This window comes from Arvicanthis niloticus, chromosome 1 (genome assembly GCF_011762505.2).
Source record: "Arvicanthis niloticus isolate mArvNil1 chromosome 1, mArvNil1.pat.X, whole genome shotgun sequence".
Classification (NCBI taxonomy): Eukaryota; Metazoa; Chordata; class Mammalia; order Rodentia; family Muridae; genus Arvicanthis; species Arvicanthis niloticus.
The window spans coordinates 81,874,041-81,892,748 of record NC_047658.1 but is presented as its reverse complement, the minus strand read 5'-3'; the positions used below and the strand labels follow the sequence as shown (position 1 = coordinate 81,892,748).

Sequence of the window (18,708 nt, the reverse complement as noted above, 5' to 3'; positions counted from 1 at the left end):
TTAGCTATGCAACCCTGAACTCCTGGACTCAGCTATCCTCCTACATTGACTGCACTTTAGTTTGCAATATCTTTTGAAAGAGCTGATTGTCATCATGTTCTGATAAACAAAATGTAAATATCATCCAGATTGTTCTCATAGTCACTTTCTGAGTTCTGGGACTAAAGGTGTCCACTACTACTCTCAGTGTGTCTTCTTTGGCTTGGCATCTAGACTAAAAATTTAAGTGATATGTACTAGTCTATCAGGACATTTATATTAGTACATTAGAATGTGTTCTAGCTTTTCTTGCTTTGACTTTTCTTTCACGTTTTCAAAATACTCATGTCTTTAAAAGCCCACTGAGAACTTGTGAAACAATGAAAATGTAAATTATGATAAAACAGATAAATGCACAAGTGACTATGACAGTTACTTGAATTTGCTTTTTAATTTTTGGGTGTGTGCATGCACATGTCATGGCATAACTATGGAGGTTAGAGAACTTTGTGGAGTAGATGGTTTCCCTTTACTTTTGTATGGTTCCAGGGCTCACTCTCGTTGCCAGCTTGCTCCACAAATACCTTTACTTTTGGAGCCATCCAGCCAGCTCCTGTGACAGTTATTTGAAATACATTTCTTTCTGAAACTATCAGTGTTTATTACATCTCACTCAGTATTGGCTGTTTTTTAAATATATATTTGAAATATTCTTAGCTTTTTTATTGTAGTTTACTTATTATTTATTGAGGCAATGTCTCCTTATGTATGTAACCCTAGTTGGCCTGGAACTTGACAGAGATCTGCCTGTCTCTTCCTGAAGGCTGAGATTAAAGGTGAGAGTCACCATGCATTAAAAAATTCCATCTGGAGCCAGGCAGTGGTGGTGCATATATTTGATCCCAGTATTCAAGAAACAGAGGCAGGGGGATCTCTGTGAGTTTGAGCCCAGCCTGGTCTACAAAGTGAGTTCCAGGACAGCTAGAGCAGTTATACAGGGAAATCCTGTCTCAGAAAGCCAAAACACAACAAACAAACAAAAAAACACATCTGAAAGTAATTATAAAGGCTGGGAATGTGGCCTCCTATGAGTGTATAGCATTCTTGAAATCAGCTGAAGCCTAAATGTTCTCTTTTCCAGGTCTGTCACGCTAATCCATCAGAAAGGGCCCGTTTCATTCGATGTATCTATAACTTACTGCAGTCATCGAGTCCTGCTGTAAAATACGAAGCTGCTGGGACACTGGTAACACTGTCAAGTGCACCAACTGCAATAAAGGTACTTTGGTGACAATATGATAGACATCCTGTCTTATCCCTCATGATTTAATGACACTGAAGTTATTTATATGGCCACTTGCTATGCTTAACGCAGGTACGTCCAACATTTGACATCATTAACAGGATATCTACAAAGTCCTTACTTGAGAACCACACAACTGAGTTAGAGGCGGGAAAAATATCAGTACCCCTCAACTCGGGTACCCACCCACACCCACACAGAGCTTTAGGAAAGTACAGTTTTGTGCAGGGCTGCATTCATATCTACCCTTGACCACCAAGCCACAGGCTAGGCATGTGGTAGAGAGGACTACAGATTTTGTAAGATAATTTACCTTCTTACGTAATTCAGCCTTTCTTTCTGCTTTCACACACTTATAGAGAAAAGAGAGAAGGATAGAGAATTACAGTATTTCTAGTTTCTAGAGAATTTTACTGATGTTTTAAGATCTCTTCATAATTGTGTTAAAAATGGATCTATAATGATGACATAAAAAATTTTGGGGGATCTTTAATAATAGATTATTGCATTTCTTTTCTTTTGTTTAGTCCATCAAGACTTTGTCAAATACCACTTATATGTTCAGAGAACAGTTATTCTAGAAAGCCAGCTAGCATAAATTGTTGAGTTTACTGTTTTACCTGTTAATACTTAAAACAGTTTATTTAGAAATAATTTTAAACTTAAAGGGAAATCAGAAATAGGACAGAGTTCTCTTACATTCCTCTTCTAGCATCCTGTAATGTTCATACCTTGTGTAATCATATAATTATCAAAACTAACATTGAAATAGTATTGTCACATAAACTAGATTTTGTTCCAATTTCTCTTGAAATTTCACTTACTGCCCTTTTCTGTTTCATGGTCCACTCGGGGATCCCACAGTTAACCTATCTGAATCTCCTCTGATCTGTAAATGTTATTTCCATGCCTCATGAAGAATATGAGGTTGTTTATAAGAGATTCTAGAACGTGAGTGTGTCTCATGTTTTCTCATAATCAGTGAGATTAGGCATTTGGGGACGAATAGGACAAAACCAGTCTTCTGTTTTCTCATGTCCTCAGTACAGGATACCTGTATACCTTATTCATGGTTAGTTAGGTCAAGTGCTGTCTCCCTGATTTCTCTACTGTTCTGATTTTTCTGGTCATAGTCAAAATATATTCAAAGTACTTTGAAACTGTAGATTTCTTGTCACGCCTCAGATTTGTTTCCACTAATTTTAGCACTGGTAAATGGATTTTTCTCAGCAAGAGCTATTACTAAATATTCTAAGGGTAACTTTATAGTACCTCACTGAACAGTTACTGTGGCATTCCTACGTAAGGAAATACTGATTTTCTCTTTCTTACTCTTTTTCATTTATATCAATATGAATCATGTCTATGTATCATAACCTACTGTTATCATTATTTTGTTCAAGTTGTTCCAACTTTGACTATTAAGAACTTTTCTAGATTGGCTACTTTTTCCTTTGATTTTTTTTTAAACTTGATCATTCTACAAACTATACCTTTAAAAGTCTTATGTAAAAACATTAACAGGGCACTAGGGATGTAGCTCCATTGCTAAAGCACTTAACTGAGACATGCAAGGGGCTCAGTCACCTGCACTGCCTCCTAAAAGGTTATCTTTATATTCCTGTTTTTTATCACTGTAATAAAAATATAGAAATATTAAACTTTATTCCTGATGTGAAATGTGTTTAATAGTCATACTCAGATTCTCTGCCCTCTTCTGCTGTTTCCTTAGTTTCAGTCCATTTGCATCTGTAGCAGCTCCTTTCCATCCTTGACTTTGTAATCCTTCCCATGCCTTGTAGTCTGGAGTATCACTGAGGCTTGTTATAATTAGGGACCACATATACACGCTCCTCTAAATGAAATGCATAAATGCTAATGCAGAGGCAAATGGCAAATGAGTTTATTTTAGCTTCTTAATGGCCTGGCAGGGAGGGCCAGTTCTTATTTTCACAACAGTGGTTTTTCCAGAATGCATTTCTTTCTTTCTTTCTTTTTTTTAATAGGCTGCTGCTCAGTGTTACATTGATTTAATTATTAAGGAGAGTGATAACAATGTAAAGCTCATCGTCCTGGACCGACTGGTAGAATTAAAAGAGCATCCTGCTCATGAACGAGTCCTCCAGGTGAGTTCTGTTGTCCTTTATGTTCAGATCATCCCCAAGCCTTGCCACTGTAGGTAACTTAACCTAGAACCTGAAGAAGCCTGGTGCTGTAAATTTTGGGCAACTGGGGTGTAACTCTTAAATCACCATCTCCTTTTAGGTCTTTCTACATGACATTGATTAACTAAATTGGGTTTTCTCTAAAATGTTCTTCCTCCTGGATGTGGCTGGTTACTTCGCTGAAATGTCACTTAGCTTGTTCCTCTGACTTTTATATTTTCCATGAAACAAGTTGGATCTAAAACTTGATAGAGTTGATACATTGATACATTGTCAGTTTGGCTGTGTCATATGTGATGTCATCACCCCATGTCTCATTACACTAGGCAACCCAGAGTATCTACTTCTTTCTACACTACTAATTCCATTACTAATCAGAGGACTGAGGTGATGGAGGGCAAATAGCACTGTGGTGCAATTAAGATATTTTTCTTGTTAAGAGAAACACTGGCGTCACTCTGTGTTTTGGGTTTTTTTTCAGGATCTGGTCATGGACATCCTAAGAGTACTGAGTACACCAGACTTAGAAGTGCGCAAGAAAACGCTGCAGTTAGCACTGGATCTTGTCTCATCTAGGAATGTTGAAGAGGTAAAACAGAACATTGGTGACATTGTTTGTAAGTGGTCCAGATATGATGTAATTTTCACTTATTTTTACTTTTTGTCCCCCATAGTTAGTTATTGTCTTGAAGAAGGAAGTAATTAAAACAAATAATGTGTCTGAGCATGAAGACACTGACAAATACCGACAGCTTCTTGTGCGAACACTGCATTCCTGCTCAGTCCGATTTCCAGATATGGCTGCAAATGTTATTCCTGTGGTGTGTAACTCTTATTATTTTACTTGTGAAATTCTCTAGATGTTTTTATTTTTCTTTTTTAGTTATTTTATATCTACTGAAATTGCAACCATCTGAAATAATAGAAGTCTCACTGTACATTGTTGATCTTTATGTGTATTCCTATGCTGACTAGAGTTTTTCTTAATCTTCAAAAATTTTGCTGCACACAGAACTATTGGGACTTCTGTTTATGTAGTAGTATCTGTCTCAGCTTATGTTTTGTTCTATATTTTAAAAATCACTAACTTACATTCTTTGTTCATTAATTTATTTCTGACTTTGTGTAATTTTCTTTCTGGAAACTATGTAACTATTTGTCCCATTTCTCTTTTTTTGTTAGCTAATGGAGTTTCTCAGTGACAATAATGAAGCAGCAGCTGCTGATGTCTTGGAGTTTGTTCGTGAAGCCATTCAGCGCTTTGACAACCTGAGGATGTTGATTGTTGAGAAGATGCTGGAAGTCTTCCATGCTATTAAGTCTGTCAAGTAAGTTTAAACTACACTTAATGTAAAGTTGAGCATTTTGTCAGTTTCTGTTTTAAAAGAGTCAATTAGTAGAAAATAAAATAGAGAGGAAACAAGATATACAATGCAAAACATCATCCACCATTATTCTCAGTTCATAGTGCATAGAATTGTTTTAGTTAGGTTTTTGTATTCTAATTACATCTAAAACATTGTGAATCACAGAATGACTAAGAAACATTTTTTTAAGTGTTGTACTTAAAATCACCTTTTGAATACCTATTATTTGTCACCCTTAGCATTTATTGAAAAGGTTTAAAACAACAATCTGAATCTGACAATATGTTAGATTCTATTAGCCTTTGTTTATGAGAAAGACTTGTTGAATACAAATTTTTGCTTCATTTATTGCATTTACTGGATAAACTACAAGAGATCTATAATATGTCTACTTAAATAGGGTTGGTTCAGTAATGTGAACGTGACTGAGAGGTATCATACATACATACATACCCTACACATATTATGTATGATGTGTGTGTGTGTGTGTATATATATATATATATATATATATGAAAGTAAGATTTGTCCTGTTATGAGAAAAAAAATTGTATGAAAGCTTTTCCTTTGAGAACTGAAATCTTCTGGGCCTTTAGTTTCTATGATTGATTTTATTTTTCTAAATAAATTCAGTTAAAATCTAAGTAAAGGGATAGCTAAAAATTTCATCCAGTTTAACATTTTAAAATAGAAAATTGTTGCTGTCTTTGTTAACTGTCTCAGGGTTTCTATTACTGTATAGAGATACCATGACCACAGCAACTCTTACAGTGGAAAATGTTTCACTTCAGAGGTTTAGCCCATTATTGTCATGGTGGGAAGCATGATGGCTTGCAGACAGATATGGTGCTGGAGAGGGAGCTGAGAGTTCTACATCTGGATCCACAGGCAACAGGAAGTGACTGTGTCACATTGGGCATAGCTTGAGCATCTATGACCTCAAAGCCTACCTCCATAGTGACTCACTTCCTACAGCAAGGCCATACCTACTCCAACAAGGTCACACCTACTCTGTCAAGGCCATACCTCATAATAGTGCCACTGCAGATGGCCAAGCATTCAAACACAGGTGTCTGTTGGGCCATCTTATTCATATTTCCCCTGTGACATTTTAAGTTGGGAACTGCTTTGTTCTTGTAACGGGATACTACTGTGTAGCCTAGCCTGAGTGCCTTTATTACAGATATGTGCCTACTACAGCTGGCTATCATTGCTTAGTTTTTCCGTGCTGGGTTTCAAACCCAGCACCTTGTGTGGTCCCTAGGTAAACACTGTACTAGTGAATTGACCCCCCCACCCCAACTAGATGTTCTTCTGTATATGTCATCCTCCTCAACATTTTGTATCTTGCAGTGATTATAAGTAAAAAGTGAAATGAATTTAAAAATATGTTCAAATTATATATTCTTCCTAGTACAAAGTGATAAAGCCAAATTTATTTTAACTATGCTCTACATGAATGCCTATGGGAAATATTTTGCTATTTAACTTTTGCTAATTTTAGAATGTACTTAATGACAGTGAGTGCAAATAGCTATTTTCTTAGCTTCCCATTTGTTACAGTCTTTCTGAAATGTTTCTCTTCCAGAACACAAAATCCTGTTTTCTTGCCTTACCCTAAATTCATAGAGAAATGTTTCTGCATCACAATTTGTTCCCAGGTTTGTATTTCAGATCTTACATTCTTGTCCTAGGATTTACCGAGGAGCATTGTGGATCCTGGGAGAGTACTGCAGTACAAAGGAAGACATTCAGAGTGTGATGACTGAGGTCCGCAGGTCCCTTGGGGAGGTACGTTTGTATGATGGTCTGTGCCTTAGAAAACTCTGCTGTGCTGGCAGTGCAGCTCAATGGTTCGGCTCAATGCAGCCCTATGTTCAGGCCTAGCACAAACAAAGAAAAACAGCAGTTTTTATGTAATCATTCACTTTTGTGTTTTTCTTATGTCGTGTTTGAGCTAAAGAACACTGAAAATTATGTTTTAATTACCCAGATAAATAAACCTCAGGGGCTATAGAAAATTAAGAGTTGCACCTTTTTCCCCTCCCCTCCCCTCCGCCTCCATGAAAACTATTAACACCTGTTCAAATAATTATTTATCTGGGTAAGATTTTGTTTGAGAAGAATGTCTGTGCAGCTAGTATAATTCTTTTCTCTTCTCTTTTTTTTTTTTCTTTTCTTTTCTTTTTTTTTTTGTTAGTTTGTTTTGTTTTTTTCAATACCAGGTTTCTTAATAGCATTGGTTATTCTGGAACTTAATTTATAGATAAGGCTGGCCTCTCTTCACCTCCCAAGTGCTGGAGTTAGAGCCACTCTTTTTTTCTTTTTCTTTCTCTTTTTCTTTTTCTCTTGTGAGATAAGGTCTCACTGTGTAACCCTGACTGGCCTGAAACTCACTATACAGACTTGACTGGCTTTGAACTCAAGGATCTACTGATGTACCTGCCTCTAGCTCTTGAGAGTTGGCATTAAAGATTTGTAGCCTAGCAATAGCTGCAAACTATGCTATTGCTGATGTGCTTTGAAAGCCTATCTCAGAGCAAGGCTAACTTGAGACAGTTTGTGTACTAATATTGGAATATTCCTTCACCAAAACGACTTCATGGTAGAATACAATGAACAATGGACTACTTTTCAGGACACCTGGGTTCTTTGCTAATTATTGTCAGGAATCAGCTCTGAGACCTTCACTTTAAGTTCCTAAACTTTTTTTCATCTCTAAAATAAAAAACATAAAATAGGTTTAATTAAAGACTCTTAGAATTTTTCATACATGAGAAATTTAAGGCAACATGTTGACAAACAAGCTGTAGCAGCTCTGTGATCAACTAACAGGGTGGTTGGGAAAGTTACTTAAACATTTCATTTTAAAGGGATGAGTGTTGTTTTGGTTCATATTTCAGGAGAAGAGATAAAGAGGAGGAATGAGGCCCAGAAAGCACCTACTTTGCTAAACACTGTCCTGTCTGTTTTTCTATTAAGGCATTATTCAGAAAGAATTAAGATTCCCCCATAATAAATTCAGAAATGAGGCTCAAAATTATTATATTATTCAGCATTATATAAGTAGTAAGTGGTGGTGTGGGAATTCACATCAGAATCATTGACTATAAACCTTCTGTTCTTCCCACAGAGCTCCACAGTCCAAATGCCTATTTCAGTGTAACTTTACTGTTGATATGATTAAATCATTGTTTCCGTTTGGTTTTTAGATCCCAATTGTAGAATCAGAAATAAAGAAAGAAGCTGGTGAGTTAAAGCCAGAAGAAGAAATAACTGTTGGGCCCGTTCAGAAATTGGTTACAGAGATGGGCACCTATGCTACTCAGAGTGCACTCAGCAGTTCCAGGCCTACCAAGAAAGAAGAAGACAGGTAATAGCTTCTGCACCCTGCTGGCTGAACTGCTGTACTGTTCCTCTTGTGGTAAAGTAACTGTGTGGTTTCGTTCTCTTACTAGTTTTTGATGCTTAAGTGAAAGTATTTGCCATTTAAAGTCTTGAAATAAAGTATGTGTGTAAGGTTTTCCTGTGAATTGTCTCTGTAATTTTAGTCTTTTGTTCCTGCTGTTCCCACTGAAGTAAATATTCTTATAAAACTTACTTCACTCATGTAGGAAATGCTGTGTTTATATTTAAGTCTGATTGCTTGTTACTATCAAAAAGATATTTTGAAGTTTCCCCTTTTTCTTTTCGTTCTTTCCTTTATTATACATTTCTCTCTAGGACTATAACTCAGTGCTACTCACATGCTAGGTTAGTGCTCTGCCACTGAAACTACAGTCTTAGTACAAATTGTCTAGTTCTAATTAATAACATAACATTTCAGGTTTTTTACCTCTTTATTTTGCTGTCTGTATTTATAATATGAGAAAAATGATGGTACAGTGTTCTTGAACACTTCTTATGTACTAGAAGCTACACTAAATAGTTGATCTCATAGTCTTGACAGCAGACCTTTGAGAGAAAGTATACTGTCTTCATTTTCAAGAAGAGCAATTTCAGACCTAGACAGCTCTACAAGCAACACTGTGAAAGAGTACATAAGCTAGCACTTGGAAGTAGCATATTAGCTCCAGTACATCTGTCCTTAATTAAACAGCCTTTTCTTTCTGTTCTTTGGACTGTTGAGTTATTTAAGAAAAGTATTAGTTACATATTCTTTTTCATTTTGAGAACTAATGAGGAATTTAAATGAGGTTCTTATCACCAAACATGAAATAAGTAGCTTACCTGAGTTAGGCTGGAGAGATGGCTCAGAGGTTAAGAGCATTGACTGCTCTGCCAGAGGTCCTGAGTTCAGTTCCCAGCAACCACATGGTGGCTCACAACCATCTGTAATGGGATCCAATGCACTCTTCTAGTGTATGTCTGAAGACAGCTGCAGTGTACTCATATAAATAAAAAATATATAAATTTAAAAAAAACAAAAAACAAAAGGATTTGGAGTTTCATGTTTGTTGATTCCTTTGCAGACCACCCTTGAGAGGATTCCTCCTGGATGGAGATTTCTTTGTTGCTGCCTCTCTTGCCACAACTCTGACCAAGATTGCATTACGCTATGTAGCATTGGTTCAGGAGAAGAAAAAGCAAAACGTATGTTCATTTATTTTGTATTTGTCCAGTCACTGATTACTAAATGTCTACTCTGTTGAACAGTGAAAAACTTAAAAGTTAATGCTAAAGGCCATGTCATAAAAGAGCTTGTGGTCTAGTAGAGGAAACAGACACAGTAGTATAACATGACTAAAAAAATAATACAGAAGTAATATGATGACTCTGAGGAAGGTGGTGTGGGGGGTTATGAAGTCATTTCTGTAGGCTGGGGTTAGTCTTCGGCCAATGAAAGCAATGGCTTTTTCTCAGTAGCATTTTTTTTGTTGTTGCCTATTTTATTTTAAAATGTCTCTGAAATGATTCCTATCTGTAGTTGGAACCTAATTACAGTTTCTGACAGTTCAAAATATAGTCTCATTTCCAGTATTGTGCTTCCATTCTTCCAAGCTTCACCAGCCCATACTTGTAAATCCTAGCATTTACAGGGCTTTGTCAGAAAAATCTGTGTTTGAAGCCAGCCTGAACTACATAATGAGATTTTTGTCTCAGGAAAAAAGAACAATTGTAAAAGAACAATGCATCCCTTTTCCAGTATTCTTTCTGATGTCTGGATCAAGATGAAAAGTGACCAGATATTGAGAATTGGGAACAAGACAAAGTTATAGTACCTGCCAGAGTACTTTTTCCTGAATTTAAAAATTGTGGTAAAAACAATACATAGCCTGAAGTTTACCATTTTAACAATTTTTAATTGTGCAGTTAAGTGGCATTAAAAATATTCATATGGTTACCATCCCTCCCAGTGCATTTGTTATCATCATACACAGTAACTTTGTACACACACCATACACAGTAAACAGCTTCTCTGCCTGCCTTCCTGCCCCCAGTCCCTCCTAACATTTACTATACTTAATTTTTTTTAATTGTGTGTGTGTGTGTGTGTGTGTGGTGTTTGAGAGGATGCACCTGTGTGTACCTTGGCATAGATGTGGAGGTCAAAGGACAACCTCAAGTATTAGGTAGGACCTTTCTTGTTGTTTACCACTGCCAGTTAGCTAGCCTGCAGCCTCCAAAGGGATTCTCGTATCTCTATCTGGCATTTCCCTGAAGGAGTGCTGGGATTAGACATGTACCACTGTGTCCGGCTTTTCACATGGGGCCTGAAGATCCATGCTGAGGTTGCCTACAAAACCATCTCAGCTGTCTCATTCTAGGTGCTGTGTTCAAATGAAATCATGCAGGCTCTATTCTTCTGGGTATTTCACTTGCCATAGTATCTTCATACACATTGTATCAGAATTCCTTTTTAAAGGCTGAGTAATAGTACAGTGTGTGTGTGTGTGTGTGTGTGTGTGTGTGTGTGTGTGTGTGTGTATATAACATTCTCTTTACATTTTGTCGTAAATAACAGTTAATTTTCTGAGCTGAGCATGGTGGCAGCTGCCTTTAATCCCAGCTACCTGAGAGCAGATAGAGGCAGGAGAATCAGGAATTCCAGATCATTTTCAGCTAGAGAGGGAGTTTGAAATCAGCCTGAGCTAGAAGAAGCCTTGTCTCCAACCAAAAAAAAATCGGTTATTTTTAATTTTCCTATGTTGAGAACCGAACTAGCCCCTTGTTGGGGCAGCCAAAATAAATGTTGCAGCCCAGGCAAAATGTTGAGGCCCAGGCCGACCCACGTTTGGGCGGCCACTGTATCCCGGCCCAAGCTGCCACTCCGGTCTGCAGGTCGGGGGTTCAGCAAGATCGAGGGTGAGGGCAGACTCGAAGAATGGAGACCAGACAGGGTGTGATTCAATCCCGTTTATTCTTCAGTCTCTCTTCCTCTAAATGTCTCCTGTCTGATTCTCCCTCTATAGTCTCTGATCTCCGTCTATATTCTCTGATCTCTGGTTCTGTCTTCTATAGTCTGACTAATGTCTTCTATCGTCTCAATTCTGATCTGTTCTGTCTCTGCCTTTTATATGTCTCACTTCTAAGCCACACCTCTAAATTACACCTTTAATCATGCCCTTAGGTCTTGTCTCTAACTCTGATCTCTATAATCTCACACACCTTTAATCTCAAGGTATCTAAACCAAGATTATCAGAGTGTTCTCAGCTGTTGTAGGCTATTGTAATTCAAATCTCATGTCAGGGTATATGGCTCAAGATGGCTGCAAAGCTGATAGCCGCTTTCTGCTAAAAGTCAGCCCCCAACATTCCTATGCATTTATCACCTGATATTTTCTTTTTTTTTTAATATTTATTTATATGAATACACTATGGCTGTCTTCAGACACACCTGAAGAGTACATCAGACCCCATTACAAATGATTGTGAGCCACCATGTGGTTGCTGGAATTGAACTCAGGACCTCTGGAAGAATAGTCAGTGCTCTTAACCGCTGAGCCATCTCTCCAACCCCATGATATTTTCTTTTTGCTTAAGTAATTTGATTATTCTTAGAAATCAGTTGGTAAGCAGTTCTTTAAGAACCAAGTTTAGTGATATATGCCTGTAATCCAAGCACTTAGAGGCAGAATTGTAAGACTGAGGGAAGCTAGACCTTGTCTGGGAAAAAAAAATCGAGTGTGTTGTGTGTGTGTGTAAGAAAAACAGAACTCCCAGCACTTACCTACCTAAAACTATTTTTCTTTTACTTGGAAAAAATCAAGTATCCTTCTGATATGATAAAGATCAACAAGGAATGTTATAAGAGAATGTAGCTTGGTGGTAGAGAACCTCGTTAACATTATATAATGCCTGGGTTTGATCCTCAGCACCCCTAAAAATAAGTAAATAAACTTGAGTAGAGTCACTTACGATTATAACCCTTTTTTTATACTACAAACTGTGTTTATGTTGTAGGGAAGATAGAAAATTGAAAGATGGATTGTGGAAACCCTCTAGAATTTGAAATGGCTAGTATCTGTCTTAATATTTTTTTTAGCAACTGAAACAAAAGAATTTTGTACTTTATAAAGTGCATTTTCCCTCAGCATGTAACAAACACTTCCCCATGTTTTTGTAAACCTTCCTAGTTGTATTCATAATATTTAATTGCTTTGAAATTTAAGCATCCAACTGTTTTTATCTTGAGTGCAAATTGATTTTCTCATGATTGGTTGCATCACTTTTTTTTTTTAAATCTTTATTTTCCTTTATTGGAGCAAGATTCCTGATACAGTGATGTATTTACTAAACAGAGTCCGGTGCAGAAATTACACACTATCCATCTAGACAGATTTTGATTACACTTTGCCTATTGATGGAGTAGTTCCATTTATAAAGTTTTATATATCAGAAAGCTTTGAATTTGACCAGGCTGTCCATTAATCACCTCTGGAAAAGTGGCATTGAACGTTAGCTCTATTTTACAGCATTAAAAGGCTTATGCATCAGGTCGTTTCCTGAACCGTTATCCTCTGCACAATGGTGTTGAGCAGACAGTTCTTCATCCACCCAGTTCAGAGTCACATCTGAGTGCTTCCATTACATACCTGTGACGGCTACTACTGACCACCTCACCAACGGTTGCATCACTTTTAAATGATAGGAGAATGTTTGTTGGTATTGGTTTAAGGAGCCAGATTTTTTGCAGTGTCTAGTTAATACACTTAGTTTTTTTTTTTTTTTTTTTTTTTTTTTTTTTTTTTTTTTTTTTTTTTTTTTTTTTTTTTCTGTTTCATCAGCATGCCTCTGTTTGTGCCATTTCCCTCTCTTCGTTCCCTGTGTGAATAGGAGTGTCCTTGAATCACAGACCTTATGCCTAAAGAATGCATTTACTTGAATTGTGAACACAGGTCCTCGCACTTGTGTTGCAAGGGCTCTACCAGTAGTGCCATCTTCCTCTGCCCCCTTCACTTAAAATTTTGAAGGTGTTTTTGTAAAATTTGAGTTCCCAGTTGGCATTATTTTCTCCCAACACTGTAAAGGTGTAGTTCCTATTATCTTCTGCCTTCCTAGTGAGAAATCTGTCACTCCTCCTTTGCCTGTCCATGGCTGGTTTTATATTCGTCTTTTTTTTTTTTTTTTTAAAGGTTTATTTATTTTATGTGAGTACACTGTCACTGTCTTCAGACACACTAGAAGAGGGCATCAGATCCCATTTCAGATGGTTGTGAGCTACTATGTGGTTGCTGGGAATTGAACTCAGGACTTCTGGAAAAGCAGATAGTGCTCTTAACCACTGAGCCATCTCTTTATCTTGGCTCTTAAAAAATAAAATCTTATATGATTAAAAACAGACAGGAAAGCCAGGAGGTGGTGGGTCACGCCCTTTATCTCAGCCCTTAGGATTAATCCCAGTATCAGGACATAGAGACGGATGGATATCTATGAGTTCGATCTACAGGGGGAGTTCCAGGATAGCCAGAGGACTACACAGTGAAACTGTGTTTTGAAAAACCAAAGAAGCCGGGCAGTGGTGGCGCACGCCTTTAATCCCAGCACTTGGGAGGCAGAGGCAGGCGGATTTCTGAGTTTGAGGCCAGCCTGGTCTACAGAGTGAGTTTCAGGACAGCCAGAGCTACACAGAGAAACCCTGTCTCAAAAAAAAAAGAAAGAAAGAAAGAAAGAAAGAAAGAAAGAAAGAAAGAAAGAAAGACAGACAGACAGACCAAAGAAACAAAACCGACAAAAACAAACAGGAAACTGGTCTAGTTTAAAAGACACTGAGGAGATGGTAGCTGGTAAGATGTGTAAAACTGATCCTGGGTTTTAAAGTAAAATAAAAACATTTTGAGGTGATTTAGGAAGACTTATTTGAATTCAAGGTATAGCACATATATTTGGGGATTGTTCGGTTTCTCAAGTAAGAAATCAGTACTTTTGGTTTATAGGAAATTGTATTCATTTTTAGTAAATAGTTGCTAATATATTTATGAAGAGAGGAATCTTGTTTTTACATGGGTAGCCAAAGTATATGAGTTAATAAGAAAGCAAATAGGAAGGTCAGTAAAGTGTACAATCTTGAGACCAAAGTCTTACAATCTTGAGAACCTGAGTCCTGTCCCCAGCACCCATATAGAAAGTCAGGTGCAGTGCAAGCTTGAAATCTGAGTGGAAGCAAAGACAGAAATATCTCTAGGGCTTGTTGTCCAAGTAGACTAGCCTAATCTCATTGAACCTCAAGTCCCAGAGTCAGGTCCTGTCTCAAAAAGCAAGGTTGACCCTGCTACCACATGCATGCGCCCACAGGAAAGTGAACACACAGAAAGCAGATATGGCTAAGAGGTCAACAGTTGCTGAAGCACATTGTTCTTTCAGCTTTCTGGTGGGTTTAAAGAGAAAACATTAAAAGTCCTTGCTGCTTTTCAACCAAGGGTCAGTGAAGCCTTAGAAAGCTGACAGAACAAAACAGGAAGAAGAGTGTGGAAATATCTAGGGAAGTCTGAACAGTTTGGGAAATATCTAGGGAAGTCTGAACAGTTTGTCTAATTCAGGTGCATTCTGGAATTATCTGTTGGTTGTATTTGAGTGACATTATACAATTGAAGAATCACAGCAATAACCAGTTTCTCTGCTTTTGCAGTCTTTTGTTGCTGAGGCTATGTTGCTTATGGCAACTATCCTTCATTTGGGAAAATCCTCTCTTCCTAAGAAGCCAATTACAGATGATGATGTAGACCGAATTTCCCTGTGCCTCAAGGTCTTATCTGAATGTTCACCTTTGATGAATGACATTTTTAATAAGGAGTGCAGACAGTCTCTTTCCCAAATGTTGTCTGCCAAACTCGAAGAAGAGAAACTATCCCAAAAGGTAAGGTATATATGAAAAGTCTATAGAGTGCTTTATAGGTTGGGGTTTTTTCCTTCTTAATTTTGTTGGTTTTTCAGTCTCTGTTTAAGTCTGTCCCTGTGAAAAATTTATGAAAAGTTATTGTTCTTTTCATACAAAAAGACATGTGCATTGCTCTTTCAACACAGAAAGAATCTGAAAAGAGGAATGTAACAGTACAACCTGATGACCCCATTTCCTTCATGCAACTAACTGCTAAGAATGAAATGAACTGCAAGGAAGATCAGTTCCAGCTGAGTTTGTTGGCAGCAATGGGTAATACTCAGAGGAAGGAGGCAGCAGATCCCCTGGCATCCAAACTTAACAAGGTAACAGTATCAGGTGGGGTCTCACTGTGTGGTCCTTGCTGACCTGTAACTAACTGCTTAGACCAAGCTTGTCTCAAACTCATAGAGATCTGCTGACCTCTCTCCCAGGAGCTGAGACTAAAGGCTTGTGCCACCATGCCCAGTTGAAAATTTATTTAAATTGGCTACTTACAAATAAGTGACCGGTCCTGCTGTGCATGTGTGATTGTTTTTGTTTTTTGTTTTTTTGTTTTTTTAATTAAATAACTAGTTACATAGAATTGAGTACATGGGAGCTTGTGCTTGCCATGTATGTATGTCTATACTTTTTATGATTGCAGGCAAACACTGTACCACTGAGCTAGACCTCCAGTCCTTGCATCAGTTTTTACCAAATCCTTGTGATATTTAGGTCCATGAAACTTCATTTGAACCACACATGGTAGTATACATCTATAATGTCAGCACTTACAGAAAGATTACAAAGCTAAGGACAGTTTGGGCTACCCAGTTAAAAAAAGAAAAAGACTATATAAGCTAGCTAGCTGTCACCTGTCGGGTAAGTGAACAGTCTCAAGTTGATTTGACCATTAACTAAAGCTTTTTTTTTTTTTTTTTTTTTTTTTTTTTTTTTTTTTTTTTTTTTTTTTCCAAAACTGAGACGTGGCATTTGGGAAGTTGAAGCAGCAAGACCACAAGTTTTAGGCCAGCCTAGGCTCTATAACCTTGCTTGAAAAAACAACAAATTCAAACTTGTTAGCAACTATCGATTTCTCTTCTAATTGTGATAAAAATTACAGAACATAAAATTTACTGTTTTAATCTGGTCTTGTTTTTTTTTTTTTTTTTTTTTTTTTTTGGTTTTTCGAGACAGGGTTTCTCTGTGTAGCCCTGGCTGTCCTGGATCTCACTCTGTAGACCAGGCTGGCCTCGAACTCAGAAATCCGCCTGCCTCTGCCTCCCAAGTGCTGGGATTAAAGGCCTGCGCCACCACAGCCCGACTCTGGTCTTGTTTCGCTTCATTCACTGCTGAGACTTGAACCCAGGACTCTGCTAGGAATTGTACTGTGCTGTTGAGCTCCCTTTCGTCAGTGGATTACTTGACTTTCATAACTGCAACCATCTCTAGACCATCTCCATCTCTGAATTCTACACCCATTAAACAGTAACATCCTATTCCCATTTCCTGCTGCTCCTGGCAGCTACCAGGCCATTTTCCCTTTCTGATTTTGACTACTTCTTCTGCTCATACAGGTGGAATCGCTGTGCTTTTGTTCTTTTTACTGGAATTTTCCACTAAGTATAAAATAATGTTTTCACTATTGAGCATGTTTACAGTATATAAACAATTTTCTTTACTTTAAAAAAATTATTCTTAACATTTATGTATTTGTTTGGTGGGTTGGGGAGTGTACTGTATGGGCGGAGCTCAGATTGTCCATCTTGGCAGCAAGTACATTAACCTACTGAGCTGCCACATGTGTTTGAGGTCAGACACAGCTCAACAGGATTTGGTTCTCCTGCCCAGTGGATCCTGGTATTGAACTCATCAGCCTAAGTTGTTTCATTCTTTGATTATGTCTGTTTTTGTTTTGACAGGTCACTCAGTTGACAGGTTTCTCCGATCCAGTGTATGCAGAAGCTTATGTTCATGTCAATCAGTATGATATTGTCCTGGATGTTCTTGTTGTAAACCAAACCAGTGATACTTTGCAGAACTGCACATTAGAGTTAGCTACTCTAGGTGAGAAAATTTATCCTAAGGAAAGGTTTTAATGTAATAAATCTTCATGATGAGTTTCTAAGATAGGGTCATAGCTTTCAGTATAAGGATCCTCTTGAGAACTTTTTAACATTGTTTATAATCAAGGCTTAGTTTACAGCTTAAAATTAGTCTCTTTAAACTACCAGTTTTCTGAACCTTTGCCATACTGAGTGACTTATGCTTTTTATGTGACTCAAGTGGGTTCAATTCTGAGTTTGAAACAATAACTGTTTAAATTTGCCGAGTGCTTACCTAGCATGCATAAGGCTTTGGGTTCAATCTCCAGTACCACATTCACCCAGCATGGTAGTATGTGTTTCTACACCCATCACTTCAGGGAGACAGGGATTTCAGGAGTTCAAGGTTACTCTCAACCACACAACCAGTTCCAAACCATCCTAGTCTACACAATACCCTGTCTCAAATAAAAACACATTTACTAAGTAGTTCACTTAGTTAAAATTTAAATTGCCTTGTAGAGAACTAAGTATTTTCTGTTTCCTGCCACATGGGGCCAAAGCAATACATCATTATTAGCATTTTTCAACATGATTTTTTTTCTTGATAAAGACATAGATTCTGTAACCATGTGTACATCTAGTTTTGAAAATGTAAAATATGTATAGTGTATAGAACAGTATAGTGCCTCCAGGTATGGTTTATGCAATAGTTAAGGGACAATAGGGTTTTAGAGAAATTATGCTTTGCCCTATCTTCAGTGAGCCATATCTTCAAGAGTGTACAGGTATTTTGAAGGATATCTTACTCCTTGGTAATAGTATATATAGTTTAAGCTTTCTGAGAAGTTCATAATCATTCATTGAAATAAAAATGGTATACTCAAAGTACTCCTCCCACTCATGACTATAGTTATTATGTGTAGAAAACAGAATTATACCTATTATCTTTTAATAGAGGTTGTGTAGATTAATATGATTGCCAAGAATATTAGATGATTTCCTTATTTTTTTAATTATAATGTTTGAATTATATACTTCTCATTTCTTTTTTCTAAACTATTAACTTGTATACATTCTAATACTGTTTTATGATTAATAAGTATGTTTTTAACTATATCCAAATTCTTTTTTATATTCTCCTAGGGGATCTGAAACTTGTGGAAAAACCATCTCCTTTGACTCTTGCTCCTCATGACTTTGCAAATATTAAAGCTAATGTCAAGGTAGCATCAACAGAAAATGGAATAATTTTTGGCAATATAGGTAAGGTTCTGTTTTATGGCATGTGATAGTTGAGTGTTTTTTATTAAAGAATTTGATAGTATACAGCTATGGACATGGCTTGTGGGCAGAACATGAATCCATTTATTTATAGGGTACTCTCTGTGGTAACCAAACATTGTATTATGTTTTATTTTAGATAATACCAGACTGAACTAGATGGAGGAGTCATAATCCTCAAGAAACCACTAGGCAAACATTTGTACTGTACTAGTTATAAAAGTTCATACAGGCCCTTGTGACCAAGCACAAAGGAATATTTCAG

The 18,708-nt window shown here is 37.2% G+C and overlaps 1 protein-coding gene across 2 annotated transcripts in view; it reads left to right on the top strand.

Annotated features, from left to right (window-relative positions):
- Positions 1 to 18,708, top strand: part of Copb1 (coat protein complex I subunit beta 1) — a 35,109-nt gene that overhangs the window by 11,214 nt on the left and 5,187 nt on the right. For both annotated transcript variants that reach the window (XM_034508304.2, XM_034508314.2), the window contains exons 7-18: positions 1,121 to 1,258; positions 3,289 to 3,408; positions 3,929 to 4,036; positions 4,122 to 4,268; positions 4,630 to 4,775; positions 6,509 to 6,605; positions 8,027 to 8,187; positions 9,287 to 9,407; positions 14,884 to 15,111; positions 15,279 to 15,458; positions 17,037 to 17,181; positions 18,306 to 18,425. In XM_034508304.2, coding sequence (XP_034364195.1) covers positions 1,121 to 1,258; positions 3,289 to 3,408; positions 3,929 to 4,036; positions 4,122 to 4,268; positions 4,630 to 4,775; positions 6,509 to 6,605; positions 8,027 to 8,187; positions 9,287 to 9,407; positions 14,884 to 15,111; positions 15,279 to 15,458; positions 17,037 to 17,181; positions 18,306 to 18,425 — 1,711 coding nt within the window. The remainder of the gene's footprint in view (positions 1 to 1,120; positions 1,259 to 3,288; positions 3,409 to 3,928; positions 4,037 to 4,121; positions 4,269 to 4,629; positions 4,776 to 6,508; positions 6,606 to 8,026; positions 8,188 to 9,286; positions 9,408 to 14,883; positions 15,112 to 15,278; positions 15,459 to 17,036; positions 17,182 to 18,305; positions 18,426 to 18,708) is intronic.